This window comes from Podarcis melisellensis, assembly GCF_964234715.1.
Source record: "Podarcis melisellensis genome assembly, chromosome: 2".
Classification (NCBI taxonomy): domain Eukaryota; kingdom Metazoa; phylum Chordata; class Lepidosauria; order Squamata; family Lacertidae; genus Podarcis; species Podarcis melisellensis.
In genome coordinates this window covers 79,235,744-79,256,343 of record NC_138529.1, presented here as the reverse complement: position 1 = coordinate 79,256,343, position 20,600 = coordinate 79,235,744, and the positions used below count along the sequence as shown (strand labels likewise).

Here is a 20,600-nt window from a genome sequence, read left to right as displayed (position 1 = left end):
ACTTCAACTACCTGCTTCCTATGTTCAGGTGAAACATTTCCATGCACTGTATTTTCAACCAAGAGTAGTGGGGCTGTTATTTCTTCCATCCTCCTCTTCCTCTATCGCCAGCTGATTCTGCTCATATTTTCTGGTGTCCCTTTCCTACTTGCTGTCAGCCTCTCTCTCTGCAAACTGGCTGGAGACTCATGGGACTTGGTTACTCATCCCTGTCTTAAATACTGACCAAACACACTTCTTGTGCATGTGCTGAGAGAAGAAAACGACATCTCCCATCGGTTTAGGAAGGCCAAGAGCCCGATTTTCTGTCCCTCGGTACTGTCTGCTTGAGATCAGTGCTGACTGAGCTGGAATATCTGGACTGAGTCTCTGGCTCACCCATCACTGATTTAAAACAAACAAGTAACCACAGACAGCATGTCCTTGGGCTTCTCTGAGGTTTATGATCTATTATTAGCCTGTTCAACCATCTGCGCTTGGAGCAAGGTGGAGCATGCCATCTCGAGTGTATGGGGAAATCAAACAGAGGTTAAGAGAGTAGAGGAGGAAACAGCAGCTTCTTATTATTTATTCATTATTTGTATCCTGTTCTTCAGCTGCAGAGTTCAGAGAAGCTTGCAGATTGCTCCCAGATGGTCTCCCATCTTGGGGCAGACCTACTTAGCTGCAGCATGTTTGTGCCTGTAAGTGTGTACATGGCTCCCAGTGCAGTTCACCAAAGCGGTGTTCCTGAACCAGCATGGTAAACTCCCTTGTTAGGGAATCAGATCATTGGTCCATTTAACTCAGGGGACAGCAAACTTTTTCAGCAGAAGGCCGGTCCACTGTCCCTCAGACCTTGTGGGGGGCTGGCCTATATTTTTGGGGGGAAATTAAACGAATTCCTATGCCCCACAAATAACCCAGAGATGCATTTTAAATAAAAGGGCACATTCTACTCATGTAAAAACACGATTCCTGGACTGTCTGCGGGCCAGATTTAGAAGGCGATTGGGCCAGATCCAGCCCCCAGGCCTTAGTTTGCCTACCCATGGTTTAGCTTAACTTTGGCTACACCAGCTTCCCAGGACACCAGGCAGATCATTCTCAGCCTTGCCTGGTGATGCCAGGGATGATAATGAGGTCTTCTGCATAAAAGCAACTACTCTGCCTCTAAGCTACATCCCTTCCCAGGCATGTGTCCGTTTGGTAGCAAGATTTGGCTTGCCTTTGGAAGCCAAAGGACGTATGCAACTATTTTACATTGAAATATTATTCTGCTGTCTTCTACAAATGACATTTCAGGGCCTCGCATGAAAGTGTGGTGCCCAATCTGACTAGATGTGTGTCGCCATCAAGTGCATTTGGATACACTGACCTTCTGCATCTACAGCAATCCTTGCTTCTCAACTGGACTTGTGATTCTAAATTAAGTTATGATACAGAGGTAGGACCACGCACAAATAACAAAATGGAAAATCTGTAGCTTGTCAACATCAACAGTAGCCTTTCATATGTATCAATGTAACGACACAGCATCAATGCATTTTTTAAAGGACACAACTCAGACATCATTCAGGCCAGCATGAAATGAAGCAAAGGTGACATAAATTCCAGTCATTTAAGCCATTGTTCTTTTGACAGATATTTTTAGTTAAGCATAAATTGTTATTAGTGAAATAGCTGGATTACATTAATACAGTTAAGAAGAATGTTAGGAACTTCCTCCCACCTCCTAATTTTAAAAATACTTGCTCTTCTCCTATGCTTTTGATACAGGGCATTTCAAAATATTTCCCCAGATTTAGTAGGAATATTTCAAAACAATGGGCTTATGAGTTTCAGCTACATTTTGTGTGGGTTTTTTTACAAACTGGAAGTACCAATATTACCAGATCTTCCAAGTTTACTTTACCATTTGAGCTTGTATTCACTTTTCAGAAAATTCCTTGCCACAGTTCCTCCCCACCCCCCAAAAGCAAGTTTTTTAAAATTTGAAGTTTCCAAGATTGAAGAATGGAAGAGGTATTGAAGCTGAATTCTTGGTCAAATGGCCAAGAGAGAAAATAAGACCTGCCCAAAGGTATTAAACATTAATGAACTAAAGCAAATCAGGTATGTTCACATCAGAGTTCTTACTACTTTCATCAAACAATAAAGACTTTGTTCCCTACTGTACATTTACACTGCCCAGCCTTTTTGTTACCTTATCTTACCATGCCTTACCAAAACAAACAGTATCCTGATAAAGGTACAGTAAAATTTCTCACCTGAATGTAATGCATAGCATTGTGCTTGATGATGCCCCATGAGCCAGATAAAGGCAGGAGCAACACAGAAGGCTGCTCTTTGAAGAGATGGAGAAATACTGCATGCAAAATTACATCTTTGAAATAATGCTCAAGATACGGGCATTAGGATTGCCCATTGCTTGCATTATGTAGCATAACTTTTTTCTAAAGCGTATCCCATGTGTTAGTGAGAAATGGGGTATCGTTCCTGGGACAATGGCAAGCCTTGCAGTGTTGCTGCATAAGCAAATAGATGACAGGACAACAAAGAGCAAGAACCAGCCAAGGACATCTGTAGAAGTTTCCACCACAATGAATAGAAGCTGTCCCACAGTAATTGCTCATGGCTGCCACATGGAGGCCACTTCCAAGTTGTTCCACAGGCCAGCTGTGGTCATGCACAGTGATTACCATGTGAACTAGCTTTTCCCACACAATCACAAATGACTTGAGAAACGTGTCTTGAAGCTATTTCACATACTACTCATCATATGAGCTGGCTCACGGAATATGTAAAGAACTTTCCATGACGTAGCCATGGGCTATCTATACACAGTCCTCTGTCCTGAAGGCGATTTCAGCCATAGATAAGAGCAGCAATGTTCAGTGTTGGTGAGACTTGGTGCATGGTAGAATACAAGACAGAGTGGAAATAGCTGATATTCCTTCACAAAGTGGGGTTGCAGCATACAGCCACAGACCCAATGAATACGAAAAGGCTGGGAATAGATCTCTCATGTGGCACAACATACACCAAGGAAGCAAAGGATTCACTGTAAGCATGATTCTTTTCTCCAACTGTGGAAATTTCACATTTGTATAGTTAACATGTTATTTTACATTGGCCGTAATAGCCCTGTAAACATCTTGTCAATATTAACAGGATCCACCCAGCTCTGTTGACACCTCCGATTTAGTTAATCTTTTTCAAACCTACACAATGACAAAGGGAGAGAGAGAAACTCGTCAGTATGATTATTTCAAAATACCGCACATTGATCTGTGGGTCAGAAAAGATAGCACTTCGATGTCACTTTCATGAGCATTTAATTTAGAAGTTTGAAAGAAGCAGGGATTTTAGAGAGAGGCAGTCCCAATAGGCACAAGCCTGCTGGTTAAAAGCACGAAGAAGTCTGTGCTTTTAGTACTCTGTCTCTAAGGACCCTCAGGGAAATTTACATGGGTCTCCCCTCAAAACCTGGAACCATGACAATCTTTGGAGCTGACACACAATCTCTTAATCCTGAGCCCCTTTTCCTGGGATGAATAGAGTTTTTCTGTTAAAAATGGCAAAACTACAACTATTATCTATGTGCTGTACCCAAATGATTCCACGGGGGTATATAAAGACACAACAAGAGGGCAGTAGGTATTACCAGGTGTCCTGACGCTCTGAAGCAGGGGGATAAAACTTTCCAGGATACTTCTAATGCGGTGCACTATTAGGGAAATGAAAGACAAATGGTTATATGCAAAGCAAAGAAAACTGGACAAGCTAATAGCTCCACTACAACTCAAACTGTAATATAAACATCAAATGAATGTTGGTATACTTTAAAGTTTATACCTAGGTATAAATACGAACCAGCTTATTTCGCTGTCTCAAGTGGTACATGCGAAACACTTACCTAGACCGAAATATATTCCAGTTGTTTCTAAGCCTGCGAAGGTCATCAAACCAATACCGAGGGAAACTGTCCAGTCTAAAAATATACATATATATGTTTGTATTACATTATGTTCTGTGTTACCCAAATGAAAGCAGTGCATTCCAGTTTTGATGTACCTTTATATCTGTAATAGCAAACCAACAAGGTTCCAATGGCAAAACAAAGAATGACAAAATGGAAGAATTCATCTGAAATGAGAGAGAAGAGACAGTTCTTAAAGGATATCACAAAATCCAACTCAATGCCCCTATTGGCTGCAATTTGAAATTTTTTTCTACTAGTGAAGGTTGTGTCCTTTTGGAACACATATGTTTGTGGAGGGGGGTAAGGTGATGATTACTCACATACTTTAGACCAACAGCCAGTACTTTCACTAACTGCACTGTACATATATATAATTTATGTATACTTTCCAGAGGCATCAACTCAAGTGAAGAACTTAAGTCAGCAACCCTCTTAGCCATATACATTATTTAAAATATGGAACTATGCTTTATTCCCACACAGCTAAAAACGCCAAGAATCAGCAATTAAGTTTACTGATTAATTACTAGGAACTTTATATATGGAAGTCCAAGACGTGAAGTCTATGATTATGCAATGTTGTGGAAAAGGCACTCTGTCCTTCATGTGCTCACATGCAGTATTTATTTACTTATATACTATTTAATGACAAAATGGTCTTTGAAGCTGTTTGCAAGTGTGTAAACCAATTACACAAGTATTAGAATCTAAACATCCATAATTAAACCACCACTACACTGTTTATTCACAATTCTAGGAATGAATTCTAGCATTTTTATCAGGTACCTGCACATGCGAGAACTTCTGGTTCACACTGAGCAGTTTTGCAATTAAGGGAATGTGCATGTTAATGGCTTGAAAACACAGAGAGGCTTTTCCCTTTGTGCATTTCAAGTTGCATTCTAAAGTGCTGTACGTGCTATGACCTGATTTGTTTCTCTGTGCCTGCAACCTTGCTGCCAAGTCCTATTCAACAGAGTTGTGCATGCACAATGGATGTCTGAAACATACACGTCTCAGCTTAACCATGGCTTACATTTTCAAATAGGATGGAAACACATGTCTGAGGGAAAACACATGAAACAGCAGCATTACTCAAGAAACCACAACATACATATGGATTCTGACTAATGTCATGTGTACTCAGGGGCAGGAGTGCATTGGAGCCAGAGTAAATGGTAATGTGCCCACAGCCTGAGTCTGAGGGTCAGTAAAACTCTTACCATCTTTTCGTATGCCTGGTAGCCACCATCTTGGCTGGTGAGGTGGGTGGCAGGGAACATTTTCATATGCTATGGGAAATGAAATTATAGTTAAAGTAAAAGTCAATCCCAGGTACACAAACTGAAGCTGAGCCACATCATATTAGCCACTGAATTCTATTCTTTATTATTATTGTTGCTATTTCTCTACTTGGTGCATTGGTCAATGGACCTCAGGGCATTTTACAATACCTAAGGACAAAATAAGACCCATCCAATCCAACACTCTGCTCTCACACTGACCAGCCAGATGTCTTAAGGGAGGCTTGCAAGCACACCTGAGCATAAAAGCAACCTCCCCACCTGTGATTCCCAGCAATTCAGTTTCACTGCCTCCGACAGTGGAGGTAGTCATCAAAGGCAGCATTTCTTAAAAGGCTATCCCTGGGAGCAGGGAATAGGATCAACTGTTGCAGGCCCTGTGGCCTGGGGGTCTTCCGCCTGGCCAGTTCTGCCTGTTTCCTGCCCACCCAGCATAGGCACCAACTCCTATGGGCTGAGCCCTCTATATTGTTTAACAGGGGGCTCAGCCCCCACAATATTGAGGGGGGGGCGTAGGAAGCCAAACAACGAGCTGCACCTGTGGTCACAAGCAAGGACTAGTTTGAAAACTGGATCAATATGCTCTGTTTTTTGTTTTTGTTTTTGTTTTGTTTTAGGAAATCTGCCATCGAGTGGCCCAAAACGCTTTAAAATATAAATCTATTTCACAAAATATCGTAGAACACTTTGTAAGTAAAAGCAAACATTCTCCTTCCTTGGAGGTTTTTAAGCAGAGGTTGGATGGTCATCTGTCATGGGTGTTTTCAGTTGAGATTCCTTCATTGCAGGGGGTTGGACCATTCTATGGTTATAAGTTTGTATGATATGGCAGATCATGCAATGTTGAGGCTTTCATAGCCCAGGCAGATAACATAGTACTTGAATGAGACTTAAAAGGCATGAATTATATAGAAAAGAACAACATCATCTGCAGTTTATAATTACCAGTTGAAGGTTCCCCGTCTCTGCACACAACTTCTGAAAAACAACACAGACTGATATAAATGGTGCTTTCAGACTTTCATCATTTTGAGGTGGGATTCAGTCACATAGTGACAAATTTAGGGTGTGCAATTAAAGTTAATCTGGCAATCTTGTGCAACAAGCCTGCCTCTTCCTCCTCCTCCTCCCCACCCAAAAATGGAAATTGTTTTGCTAGAATTAAAGTGATGGGGAAATGCACTGGAAAACATGGGATAATTACTTAATACAGTGATGTATAAATCTCCCTGCAAACAAATCAGAGCGAATGCTCAACAAACAGCTGACATTACCTAATCTATCTTTGTGGAAACAAATCAGAATGAATGTTCAATAAATAGGTTGTCTGGAGGGGACCAAAGCAAACAAGCATCTCCTTTTGCAAAACAAACTAGAAACAAACCACATTACAATACTAGGAAGTGGATATATATGAAGATTCTTCCTACCTGGCCAAAAATAAACCTCTATGTATTGTAACAGCTCCTTGCCTTGCTCACCATGCTTTTCTGACTGCAACTCATCAACCCAAATAACAGTATTGTTTTATTTATATTTACTTATTTTATTAAATTTGTATGCCACCCTTCATCCTAAGGACAGGTGGTTCACAACAATAAAACCCATGCACAGAAGCCGTTGAGTGAAGCTACCACTAGAGGGAGCAATGAAGACTTGTCTTGAAACATCCCAAAGCTAGAAAATTCTAGCTGCTTTGTTCAAGCTCGATATAACCCATTTCTTTCCATGTGGAGCCTTTTGTTTAAGGAAGAATTCATACATTTTGTGGCATCAAATAGGGTTTACCGATACATGTGTCTCTCCCAGGAGAGAGAGGCATGTCAATTTGGCCCAGAAGAGAAGCAAAGAAAGAGAAGAAAAGGTCCAGGGCCATCTTTAGCATATACAGCACCTTGGTGCAAAGATCCGCCCAGCACCCCCAAATTTAGTTTTTTTAGGGGGGCTCCCCAAAGTTGTTAAGCTTTTTTAGGGGGCTTTTTCTAGGGGGGCTTTTTTTTTTTAGTGAGCTTTTTCTAGGGGGCCTCTGCGCTTTTTTAAAGGAGGGGCAGATCGGTAATAAATGACAAATAATACCTTCGCTGGAACTAGCACGCAGCACCAAAAACAGCTTTTGTCAGCCAAAGCGCCGAAAAAAATACAGAACAACAACAAAAGCTGTTACAACCAATCAGTAACAGCCACTGATGCAGCCAGTTGAAAAAGGACCAATCACAATAGACAATCTCCAGCTGACAGGAATAAACAACGCCCGTTTCCAGATTAAAGCAGTGAAGCACACACACACACAGTGGCAAGGGGGGTGGAGAGGTTACAAGGCAGGACTTCAGGGCAGATTTCGGGGCTGTTGCTGCAAGATCATTGAGCCTTGAGCCTAAATTACAAAACTGTACCACTGTAAGTTCTCACACAGCTCTTTGAGGCGGCTTCTTCCACGCCTTCTCCCTGCCCCCCCACCTCACTCTTTGTACCTGGTGCTGCAGAGCAGAACAGGGTCGAAGTGCCTCTGAAGGGGGCTATAAGCGTGCAGGCAACAAGCCCCAGCTCCGCCTTGCTTACCTCCCCGCTCTCCCCTCCCTGGACTCTCTGCCAGGCTTGGCGCCCTGGTTGCCGCGCCACTATGCCCAATGGTAAAGACGTCCCTGGTGAAGTCAACAGCCGCAGCAACATGAAAGAGGAGGCAGTTGGTCTACTCACAGATGCAGAGTGTGGGGTATTACCCAAGGGCCTCTCAAACCTAAAAACTGTGCTGCTCAGGATTTTAGTCAACTTACCTGATTCAGCATATGGAACAACTTCTCTGGGTGAATCTAAAATAGTGCACAAATATAGAACAGATAAAAGTATGGTTAAGGTAAAACTTTCCAGCTTATGTTGCTGTCAAAATATAGAAACTCCTGTTATAGTTTGTTTTTGTGGTTTAATTTTTCTTTTTGTGCCCTTTTCAGTTGAAAGGCAGGTTATCATTTCTTTAATAATTTGACACAGCATCTACAAACAAATACTAACATAGTGAAAGGCAACAACAAAACTTGACAAGGCATTACAAAGTCCTGTGCATTTATTATTACTGATTTATTGAATTCATATCCCACCCGTTCTCTCTCTCTCTCAAAAAAAAAAACAAAAAAAAAAACCCCAGGGCGGAAATAGATGAAATACTGTAGATGGGTCTACAGCTGATGCCAAAAGTTCCTCAGTGGCAGCCATATCTCAGAGGGGGCATTCTGCAGGTTTAGTGCAGAATGAGTGGGTGAGAGAAAGGTTTGCGAAGGTCCACCCTGTTTCAGCTCAGCACTAGTCTGAACTTGGCTGCTGGGTTTATCTGAATATTGATTTGCAAGTGCTAGCTCCCAAGTGAAGATCTGTTCTCCCTGCACACAGACAAAGCATCATACCATCATTTGGACTTACCTTGTGATGGACTCTCTGTTCTAAGCTCCTCAGAAGAACTTTCACCCTCACTTTCTTTTTGCGGTTTTAATTTCTTGCCTCGTTTTGGTTTCCCACCTGTTCAAAGTATACGAGGAAAAACATCGAAGATTTTCTTGATGTACTACTGATGGTAAAGCCATCAGTATTATTTACATGTATTATTTACATATCTAAACATGTATTAGATTATTTACATATCTATTCATGTATTATTTACATATCTAAACAGAGTTAGCCTTACATACTGTAGTAGTAGTAATAATAATAATAATAATAATATGTTTATTTATTTATTTGTTTGTTTATACATATGCCGCCCATCTGGCTGGGTTTCCCTAGCCACTCTGGGCAGCTCCCAACAAAATAATAATAATAATAATAATAATAATAATAATAATGTGATAAAACATCAAACATTAAAAACTTCCCTAAACAGGGATGCCTTCAGGTGTCTTCTGAAAGTCAGATAGTTGTTTATTTCCTTGACATCTGATGGGAGGACATTCCACAGTGCGGGTGCCACTACCAAGAAGGCCCTCGGTGTTAGTACTGACAGCCATAGCTACCCATTTTAAAATGAGTGTTCAGTATAAGCAGATAGTGTTTTTATTGTACATTGCCTTGAGACAATTCTATAGAAGGTGAATACTAATAATTAGAATAAGAATAATCTAATCAGAGAGTAATTTCCATAAAAATAAAATTTACCTTAATCAGGAAAGGCTAAATTACAGACAGTGGTACTGTTAAAACTGAAAGAGATATCCCATTCCAAGCCCAAAATCAGGATGTGAACATGCAGACTTTGGTATCCAACTATTTTATGCGTTTGACTCAAAATATTACAGAATAATAAGCTGAAACAAAACACATGGATGTCTGCCTTCTGAAAAATGTTGCTTTAGTACAGCCACACACAAAAATATTATACTTGGTTGCCCAGTTGTCTTTTAAGCCAATAATGTGCTCCCAGGCTTAGTCTCCCCATCTTTTCATTACCTTGTTTTCCTCCTGTATGAACTAAATCAGCAGAATTTGAGTTACTCATTGTTGTGTCTGTTTAAAAGAGATGGAGAAAGAGATTGTAAATCTGGTAAAGTCCTTCAGATCTTTCATAATCCATTTCAAATCTGTACAGGCAGAAAGTGTTAACAACCGTTAAAAAATAAGGTGGGGAAAGCAAATAAGAAAACCTGAGAGTTCCTTGAGAAAGAACTGCTTCACGCATGAGTCATGTGACATGACATTTTATTTACTGCAGTAAGGCTGCAATTCTAAGCATGCTTAACAGGGAGTAAGCCCAGTTAACACATAGTAGGGTTGCCATATTTCAAAAAGTAAAAAATAGGACACCCTGAAAGTTGTTATGGTTTTCCAACTGGCTTGCCTAAAATCCAGGACACAGCACAACCTTTTGGAAACACACACACACACAACCGGTACCAATTCCGCCTTTGAAATCCTGGTAGCACATTGAGACATTTATGAGTACCTAAGATTGCACTGAATGATACAAGAGAAACACATGAAGCAGTCACATGACTTGTAATGAGAGCATATTTCTGAGGAACAGGTTTTATTGTCAGCTATAGCAATGCAAAGTCACAAAACAGGATGTTATAGTGGCATTCTGGTCACATGACTTATCCTGGAGCTTTCAGTGGCACTCTTTGCCATTGACCATGGTGTTCATCTACATTATCTATGTTGGTATTTGGGGACATCATGCTGTGGCATTTCTGTCCCTACCCGACTGATTGGTTTCAGAAGATAATGCTGGATAATGTTTCCTCTTCCTCACAGCTTTAGGGCCAGGAGGTCCCATAGAGCTCTATGCTGCATCTCATGCTACATGCAACTACTCAGAAAGGTCGCTCAGGGATTTGGCATGTGATGCCATCAATATGGGATGCCATCATCAGGTGAGGTAGAAGAAGTGCTGAAGAACCTGCAATGAGCTGAAGACTACTCAGAAACTTCATTTCAACATATGGTAGCCACCAGAAAATTAGCCAAAACCAACTGGTCAGAACACTTCACCGGTATTAAAATAGCTTCACTCCCTTCCAGTTTGTGTCTGGGGGCAATTGGGGATACTGGTTTTGGCCTATTGAGCCCTATAGAGCTTGGAACCAGGGTATCTGAAGGACTGCTTATTCCTTTATAAATCTGCCCACGAGTTGAGATAATTCTCAGATGCTCTGCTCCAGCTCCCACCACTCCCAGAAATGGTGCAGGTAGTGACTAAAGTCAGGGCTTCTTTTTGTGATCATGGTCAAGTTTCAGAATGATCTCCCTAATCTGCTAGCATTTAGGCACCGGCTAAATAAAACATTTTGCTCTCATGCTTTTAATAGGTGGGGATCCTATGGGATTTCAGATGCTGTTGCGCTACAACTTCCCTCATCCCTGTCTTCTGGTCAGTAGGGCTGATAGGAGTTGGAGTCCAACAATTGACCCCCCCCCCAATTTAATTAATTATGAACTACCTCTTCCTTCACTATTTTTACTTTTAGTTTTCTAGCATAGCATTGTATGGTTTTCTTTCAATAGTTTATCATGCATTGTTTCAATATTTTACTCTGTTCCATATTTTGCCATTCTTCTTGTTATCTGCCTTGAAAAATTTATTCTGAATGATGGAGACAGAAATGTATTCAGCAGACAAACAAATGGCTAGAGGCTGGTTCCCTATTGTCAATCCTTAGAATTGGTGCGGCAGTGACTTTAGAAGCGGTCAACAAGCAGGGTAACAACACAAATCATCAAAACCGTGTAATGACGACAAGCTTACAAACTGTCCTCAAATGTAATGTACCATTTCAGTGATGCTGGAACCACCTGGAAATTCACATCATTCAGTTTGTTCAGATAATTTTGGGGTTATTTTCCCTCACTGGAACACAGCCTGACTGTTGGCCCTAGAGTGATCAACTGTCTCACATTTGAAGGGATATTTCTTATTCTACAGGACTGTCCTGCATTTCCTTCATTTCTGAGCCTCACAGCTCTTTACTGAAGTAATGAAAATAGACTCCAGACGAGCCTCTTTATATATATATTAAAAAATAGCTTGATCTGACAAGTGGCCTGCAGTGAAGAAGAGGAGCCAATGAAATGGCTTTATGCTTGGATGAGTTGCTGTGAATTGTGCTGAGCTTCAGAAATGGAATTCATTTTAATCATTATGCTTTTCCTAAGCCACTGGAATCTACTTGCTTGTTTCCAACCCAGTGAAACAAAGAAGGCCCAAATAGCTGTGAGAACTATATATACCTACAACATCAGTTCTCTGCACTTGTATTTTATAATATTTCTTGATTTCACATAGGAATCCTACAGGTTTGAAAGAATGCTGCTATAGGCAACATACCATGAGAAAGGGCGGCGGGGGTGAGAAGCCTGGGTGTGCCTTGGCTTCTCTGATACATACATTGCTAACAAGACACAATTAAGCTTGAAATGCATGAATAGTAATTATAATATATTTGTCTAACAAATACATCATCAATGAAGTTGATGCACAGCAGATCAAGTCGTTAGGTGATATCGGTTGAAGCAGCGTATCAAGTATTGCAATTCCACCGAGAAAGGGACAGGGAATTGCATTATCTTATTTACATGAAAAGTAAGTAGCTCAGTGGTAGAGTCACAGTTTTATACACAGAAGGTGCCAGTTTCAATCCTTGGCATCTCCAAGAAGGGCTGGAAATCCTGGGAAGTCACTGCCAGTCACTGTAGACCAGGCTTCCTCAAACTCCGCCCTCCAGATGTTTTTGGCCTACAACTCCCATGATTTGAGGAAGCCTGCTGTAGACAGTACTGATCCAGTGGAACCAATGGTCTGACTCAGAATATGTCAGCTTCCTGTGTTCCTAGTAATTAGTTGTAATATCTAAGCATTATAATTAATTTAGTTAGCGATAATAGCTTAATTAAAAATAGTTTGAAGTTAATAATAGTTAATTTAGGCTTATAGCTCTTACAGAAGTAGAGAGTGAAAAATAATCTCTGCCTACACTGCATTATTTTAAAAACAGAACTCCAGAAAGAGGACACTGCTTATCATTGAAGCAACATGTGTATTGCTAACCTTTCATAGCCAAAAGCCTATTTCATCAAAGGCACAAAGTGGACAATAAAAAACCATATTGAATTATATTAAAGACCCAGACCAGCCTCTGCCAACCTGGTGCTCTCCAGATATTGTTGCCTACAAATCCCATCAGGCTGTGCTGGCTGGGGCTGATGGGAGTTATAGTCCAACACCATCTGGAAGGCTCCAGGTTGGTAAAGTCTGACTTAGAACATTTTGAATAATTTCTTTCTACATTTCTCTTTGTTCAAACTTCTGGTGCCTTATCAATTTGATAGTAGGCAGATTCAGACTTTATTTTTTACTGGCTTTTGACTATAGATTGGGAATCAAATGGCCACAGACTGAAGAGGCCCAGTGCATTAAGGTTTCTGTGGTTTGTTAGACATGCTAGGCTACAGTTTCTTCAGCAAGTGTTGACTGTGAATCCAACATACACCTGCTTCACACAACATACTGCCATTCAATCCCCACTCTATGGTGCCCGAAAAAATGTTATTGTCGGAAGCTATTTATCTGAATCCAATCAATGAGCCTTAAATTCCACACATGGAAGTAAAATAACAGCCATGTACTTATAGTAAAACCACTACCAAAAGAAAACAGCATAGGCATAGAAAAAAATAACCAACTGACCTGTGATGTTACTATGTATAATTGTCTCTTTGGTCACTCTAAGTAAGTGCTATTCGGTTGGACTTGCTATTTCAGAGATGAACTTCCTGAAAGAAAAGAGAGAACTGTGAATGGCCAAGGAATGATTCTTTGCTAGAGCAGGGATAACTGGGTGTGTATCTCATGCAGGATGTCACTGTGCATCCTGAGTTGGGTGTGTGACAAATCATAACTCTGTGTCAAGTAATCTGAGATCAGCTGCTGTAGGCAACCACCTGACTCACAGCAGCTGGTGCAGTTTCAGTTCAGCATGATCTGAGTGGGCAAGACTGTTGTGATTTTGCTATCATTGGGAGCATAGGGAATGAGAGCAGGGGGTGGGGTGGGGGAGAGAGACTGAAGCTATCTAGCAACTGCTGCTGGCCTGGCTCTGAGTGCTCTCCACTGCCATCCCTGTTGCTTTCAGTGGCAATCTAAAACTGGCTCATGGGAACCAGCAGTTACAGTGCTTGAGGCTGATTGTATGCAAATAACTGGCTAGGTGTTGCCAGTCACAAGGAAAAGTTGGTAAGTGTCCTTGCCTTTCCAGAAAGCCATTTTCAATGGGAATTGTTTGGGGAAAATGTGTTCTTTTTTCCGGTGCTATGGGCGTGGAGTCACACCACAGTGACGCAGACTCCAAACAAGAAAAAAAAAAAAATTCCAGTAGCACCTTAAAGACCAACTAAGTTAGTTCTTGGTATGAGCTTTCGTGTGCATGCACACTTCTTCAGATACCTTTCGCGTGCATGCACACTTCTTCAGATACTTTCGCGTGCATGCACACGAAAGCTCATACCAAGAACTAACTTAGTTGGTCTTTAAGGTGCTACTGGAAGGAAAAATTTTTGTTTTGACTATGGCAGACCAACACGGCTACCTATCTGTAATCCAAACAAGAAGACAGACAACGGAAAGTGAACCCTGATAGAGGAGAGAAGGAGTGGGCTCAGGCTCTGCAAGATTGGCCACAGTCTGCCAGTGGTCATGGAGCACTGACCATTTTCTTCCTAAGGACAAGTCCCCACTGCTATTTAGTGCCCAAGACTCTTGAGGTCTGAGCCTCAGGAGACAAGTCAGCTGACAATATCAGGAGTATCGATTCAAATTTAAGTGAAGAAAATCTCATTACAATACGGAACCGCTGAGATAGCAACTCTAGGAACTCCCAGACATTGGATTAGCATTAATGCACACCACTTCATGTACAGCCAGCCTATAATAGCTTTATAGCCCTTCTCAGACACAAAAGCTCTTAGGAGATATCAAAGAAGAAAACGCAAATGGGGTGGCAGGAGATTGTGGTTTTGTTTGTATCTAGTCTTCCTAACATGCCGAATGTTGAGAACTGGATAAAATGACACATAAGGGCAGCACGTTATTGCATGTCTCTTTTACAGTGAAAGGCTGGGAGGTACCTAGTTATTAGCTCTTACAATGATACTGAGTTTATTTCCTGTTTTCAGTGCCTTAGGAGATGGCATGCAAATATATCTTCTGACTCTACTGCTACCACATATTCATGTCCAGATCATATGGGGAAATTGGGAAGAGTGGTTATCAGAGATGTGCTCCCAAGAGAAAGTAGAGTGGGCCATGCTATTTTTCCAGAGAAAGAGGTGCCAGAAGTCACCATGAACACCATCCTTGTTCTCTTAGAATAGCAATGGTGCCTACCTGAGAGGTGCCAGAACTGAGTTCCAGCGAGTTTTGTCTGGGGAAAAGCCCTGATAATGGGCCTAGAGAGGAAGAAGCTTTGTGTGCTTCAGCAGTTTCATGCGTTCAAATTCAAATGGGCCAACTTTTAAACTGAAATTTCTAAACCAATTCTCAAAAAAAAAAGAAAAAAAAAGAAAACACCACAAACACTAGGCCCATTATCAGGGCTTTTTCCCAGCCAGAACTTGCTGGAACTCAGCAGTGAAACAAATGGAAAACAACTTAAAAGAAAAACTCTGGTCCACAGCATTCATCTAAAGCACATGACTTCCTCAAAAAACTCATGAGAACTGTAGCTTAAGCCTAAGCTTTCACAGGTGGGATATGCAGAGAAGAGATATGAATGCAGATCTTAACATCCAGGAGACTGGTTTGTGGGTCCTTTGAGTCCCAGGCCCCAGGCTGTGATTGGCTTTAAATATTATAATCAGCTCTTTGAATTATGTCCAGAAACAGAAAGCCAGTAAAGCTGAGGAGGCATGTTTTGACTGGCCAGTTCCAGTCACTACTCCTGTAAGGTAAGGTAAAGGACCCGTGGATGGTTAAGTCCAGTCAAAGGCGACTAAGGGATGTGGTGTTCATCTTGCTGTCCACAGACAGTCATGTGGTCAGCATGACTAAACCGCTTCTGGTGCAATTAAACACTGTGGTGGAAGACAGAGTGCATGGAAACACTGTTTACTACTTGTGTGGCTGTATTCTGGCACCAATTGCCATGAAGTCTTCAAAAAGACAGACCCATTTACAACATGGGTTCCATTGAACATTTCTTTTTAAAAATGGTTTGCTTTATGTGGGAGTGTCATTTTGACTTCCCTCTCCCAAATTGTGAGGGCTAGGGGATGAATTTGGGACTTTTTTTGGAGGGGATCTGGCATTTACCATGTAGTGGCAGCTGCCTCTAATTTTGCTGCTTCCTCCTTTAAGCCAGGAGCAGTGTACCTGTAGCCCAGGCTTCCTCAACCTTGGCCCTCCAGATGTTTTGAGACTACAATTCCCATCATCCCTGACCACTCGTCCTGCTAGCTAGGGATCAAGGGAGTTGTAGGCCAAAAACATCTGTAGGGCCGAGTTTGAGGAAGCCTGCTGTAGCCTTTCCAATGTTGCTAGATTCCAACTCCCAGGGGAAACTAGGAGTCCAACAACTTCCAGAGCAACAGGGGTCACCCATCCTTGTTTTAAACTGTTTAAAAGTTGCTCTCTCTGTTGGTGACTTAAGGAATAGGAGGAGGAGGGATTCTCACTGCTGTAACCATGTGTGCCCTGCGAACAATGCTAGCTCTTCATGCCACAGAAACCACCTGGACTTCCCAGGTAATGGAGAGATCCAACAGTCCTTCCCAATTGCAAACTTGATTTTTAAGAGGAAATACAACACTGTCCAGAAGAGGAAACCCCACCTCATTGATCAGCAATACAGGAAGTTGTCTTAGACTATTTGTTCATCTGTCTGGCCTGACTGGGGAAGCTGTGCCCCTCGCTGATGTTGATGAACTCCCATCAGCTCCAGCCAACATGGCCAAAGGCAAGGATTTGTGGGAGATGTACTTGAGCAACACACCTCATCCTTTTAACTAGAGATGCTAGGAACTGAGCCTAAGACCTTCTGCCTGTGCTTTGTCATGAGCTATAGTCACTCCCATAGGGCCAACTAACAACAATACCCCTGCCTAGCCATCTAATAAATTGAGCTTCAGTTTATGAGCCCTAATCCAGTCCCTGGCACCAGACATCTCTTTAGCACATTTACCACTTGAACTGAATTAGATTAAAAGGAGAGAGACAGCTGGATGTCTTCATTATACAGAGGATGATGGAGACACACCCCTTTACCCTGGCTTTCAATACCTGAGGTGTATATTTTTAGGAGCCACCTTATTTGTTTTAATGTTAGTTGGGATGGGGGGCCCTTTGTAATTGTGTTTATACACTGAAAATCAATAAAACTTCTTATAATAATGTTGTAACTCCCATTGGCACCTTAAGGTGTAGGGCAGGCAAGAGCTGAAGGAAGAGCAGAGGAAGAGGAAGAAGAGAAGATTTGTAAAAATTCTCAGAGATACCAAGAAATGTGTCATGGTAAGTGTGGAATCAGACCGTATGGTGTCAGATGCAGAGGTAACCTGGACGAAACTTCTCATCTTTTCCTTTGAAGTACTCATTGAACTGTTGATTTATGGTAAATCTACATTACATGTTTAAACTAGCTGAAAGAGGTTTAGTTGTAGGTAGTAGAGTGCTAAAGATCATTCCCCTATTTCTCCCAGAACTACAATCCCCATAGTCTCTTGCTTGAGAGCATTTAGCATTAAACAGATTTAAAATTCAGTTAAATGTGAACTGCTACCTTATAGTGGTTGTGAACTATCCATTAATTAGAAACCAGAACAGATGGATTTGAAACCTTTCTTAACCACACAATGAGAAATCACATTTCATATATAATACAAAAATCACCAGCCAAGTAAGGTTTACTACATACAGCCAGACAGTAAAATTCTAAAACTTTGATCAGGTTAGACAGAACACCAAACAAATCACTTACCAGCAAAATATTCTTGGTTTCAAGCAGTGTGTTCTCAGCTAACCACAGCAAAATTAGCACTTTGCTGAAATAGTAACAAAGAAGGATAACAAAATTCATGGAAGACAACACCTCTCTGTATTCTCAGGAACAAGACTTTCTAGTTAGTTTAGCTACGCTCCTCCCTCCTGCTACAAAACATCCTATAAGGTTTGATTGTTACTCATTGGGTTCATTACTAATTGCAAAAGCTATACGCTAATGGCTCATGCTAATTGTATTTAAACCTTGAGGTTTCATAATGTGTTGACACATTGCAACAACCCGTTCCTGCTCGCATTCAGAGTGATCTTGCACAAGAAAATGTGACTTCCTCCAAAAAATTGTACTCAGAAGCTAAAGGCCACATCTGAGACATTTTTAAATGAACTGAACTGGAGTTTAGGGGTTTGTGCAAGGCTAATTCTGATCCTTCTGTTGTCTGGAAATGCAGACACTAGAAGATATTTCCCATCTGTCTAAAATCAATCTCAGATCAGATATTTACATAATTGTTTAAAAGTTTGTTTGAGAATGCTTTTCTTTGCAGCTGGTAGAGAAGATTGTATTTAGAGCACAACCTGTTTTCCTCCTGAAGCCAGGAGGAAGTTGGGAGCCTTTTGAGGCTGCATTTCATATCAGGCAACATTAATAAGAGTCCTTCCTTGTCTCTCCCTCAGCATCAGCAGAATATTCAGGACCAGGGCCAGCCTGAGACATTTTAGCACCTAAGGAGAACCGCAAAATGACACACACCTACACACCCTGCCAGGGAAGGAGTGAGATCTACATTTTGATCTGCTGCCCCTGTGGATCTTGCTGCCTGAGGCAGTTGCCTCATCTTGCCTCATAGGTGGGCCAGCCCAGGACAATTTGATGTCAGAATTGGGTACTGCATTCTAGTCCAGCATATTGCTCCATGCTGAGTCTCATTCTCTGTGACAAACACAATTACTTCAAAGGCTTCAGTGTTTGCAACATTCCGTGGTTTGCAACTTCAAAATAGCAGGTAGCAACTCTGGCCAATTATCTATCATGTGTGTCAAGTTTATGCAATGTGCCCTTAATTGGGAGACGCCTTTCAACAAAATAGTCAGGGTTACAGATAGCAGACATCTTTACCACAAGGGCATTTATCCACAACTTTGGGGTTTTTTGCTCCATACCAGTATTTACTTGCAAAATTTCTACCCTGCCCTCCCTCCAGAAGGAACCCAGGCTGGATCTAGACATATCAAAGATGTTAAACAGGGTGTATACTTTGTATGAGAAATTGGGTTGGCAAAAACAGAACTCCACAGTGCCATCTGGTATCACTGTGTTATAATGCATATACACCACATATAAAGTGCTTTTTCTTTACCAGTGTAGCTGAGTTCCCAGTCAAATTACAGGGAATTTGTCCATTTTACTTTCTTTACCTAAAATATTTATAAACCACCTTTCATTGTACAATCATTGCAATAAAACAATCAGATATTTAGAACAGAAAAAACCACTGATACCTAGGAATACCAATAGAGCTGGTCCAAAAAATCTGCTTGGGAAAATCCTCACAAATACTTGTATCTTCATCAACACGTGGGAAGCCATCACCACAAGTGCCCACCATATCTCTAGGGCAGTCTTTGCCAGACTGATGCCCCCCAGAAGCTTAGACTACAACACCCATTAGGACACTAGGTTGGCAAAGGCTGCCCTACCTTTTGACCTCTGTTCATTTCTATGGTTCTATAGTGTGCTTAGCACTTGATTTGCACTCTTTTGGCACATGACTAGAGTGGGCGTGTTTTGCTTATCTCACATTGAGACAGGTGGAAGAATCCTGCCTGGTTTTGTATGAGTGTCAACAGAGGAATAGGCAGATGAGACCTCAAAAACACAGCTACACACATACGCACCAAGCATGGGGGCTGGAAGAAGGGGAGATGGGGGGGACATTTGTTATCAGCTACTTACCATTCTGCTTTTCTTTTGATCCTTGGCTTGTAAAACTCAAAAACCTACATACACCACAGCCTCTTAGACTCAGCTGCTTCTACCAGAGGCCTGATGTTAGTCAGTAGCTCTCTCTGCTCTTCCTCTTCCTGCCAGCTTCCTCTCTCACTCTTACCTCCCTTCTGCTGCCGCCCATATACGGCTGACATACCATGGGTAAACACTCAGTGGCTTGTAAATACACGGGGTGGCTTGAAGACAGCATAGATACACCTGGAAGAGAGAAATTAAATACTTCATTTAATGTTAATATTAAATGACCTTTTCAACCTCTCTTTAATATTCAATCATTCCATCACCGAAATACTCTCTATTTTATTCTGCAAGGTGTTCAGTGCAGCAGTGCAAGCATTCTATACAGCCTTCAACCTTTAGTGATGTGATTACCAAAAACTCTATGCCTAAGTTTTTAACAATATATCGTATGAATGCCTGACACATTAAGGAAAACCAGTTGGATAGCAAATTTGCATAATTTAGCAGTTCTGTAGTCTGGAAAATTGGAGAAAATCTCACCTTTATTTCTTCCATTTTTCCATAGTTTTGTTCTATGTTTTTTCTCTTTTTTATGTTATATTTTATATCTTTGCATGAAGTTACTCATTAAAAATACTTTAAAGATAAGAAGGTTATACTGTATTTTCTGTGTATAACACGCCCCATGAATAAGACCCCTCTTTTGGGGGATCCCAAATTAAGAAAATGGGGGGGGGGGAGATGAGAGTTGTTGAGCCCAGAGTTGTTGAGCTTTTTTGGGGGGGGGGATTGCCAACAATCTCTCACCCACCTGATGACCGCCACTGCTAATCGCACACCTCGCCTAAGTCAATGATCGTCTGCCCAGCCAATAGCACATGCAATTGCTGC

The 20,600-nt window shown here is 41.4% G+C and overlaps 1 protein-coding gene across 3 annotated transcripts; it reads right to left on the bottom strand.

Moving 5' to 3' along the window:
• Positions 1-1,590: 1,590 nt before the first annotated feature.
• Positions 1,591-19,946, bottom strand: TMEM40 (transmembrane protein 40). 3 transcript variants are annotated; one of them, XM_081898365.1, is made up of 12 exons: positions 19,695-19,946; positions 17,718-17,781; positions 13,436-13,521; positions 9,703-9,759; positions 8,683-8,778; positions 8,043-8,078; positions 6,214-6,246; positions 5,188-5,256; positions 4,057-4,128; positions 3,899-3,973; positions 3,647-3,709; positions 1,591-3,203 (listed from the first exon to the last, which is right to left on the bottom strand). In XM_081898365.1, the coding sequence occupies exons 4-12, from the start codon at positions 9,749-9,751 to the stop codon at positions 3,184-3,186; spliced, it is 513 nt and encodes a 170-aa protein (XP_081754491.1). In that variant the 5' UTR covers positions 9,752-9,759; positions 13,436-13,521; positions 17,718-17,781; positions 19,695-19,946; the 3' UTR covers positions 1,591-3,183. The 3 variants fall into 3 exon arrangements, with proteins under 3 accessions (XP_081754491.1, XP_081754490.1, XP_081754492.1); XM_081898364.1 differs by lacking the exon at positions 19,695-19,946 and having other exon boundaries at positions 17,718-17,876; XM_081898366.1 differs by lacking the exons at positions 13,436-13,521; positions 19,695-19,946 and having other exon boundaries at positions 17,718-17,865.
• Positions 19,947-20,600: the final 654 nt, after the last annotated feature.

Coding starts and splice junctions, on each gene's coding strand:
- TMEM40 (XM_081898365.1), bottom strand. CDS start 9,751: ATGAGTAACTCAAATTCTGCTGATTTAGTTCATACAGGAGGAAAACAA. Junction 8,779..9,702: donor TCATACAGGAGGAAAACAAG/GTAATGAAAAGA, acceptor TACTTTGAACAG/GTGGGAAACCAAAACGAGGC. Junction 3,974..4,056: donor TTGCTATTACAGATATAAAG/GTACATCAAAAC, acceptor GTATATTTTTAG/ACTGGACAGTTTCCCTCGGT.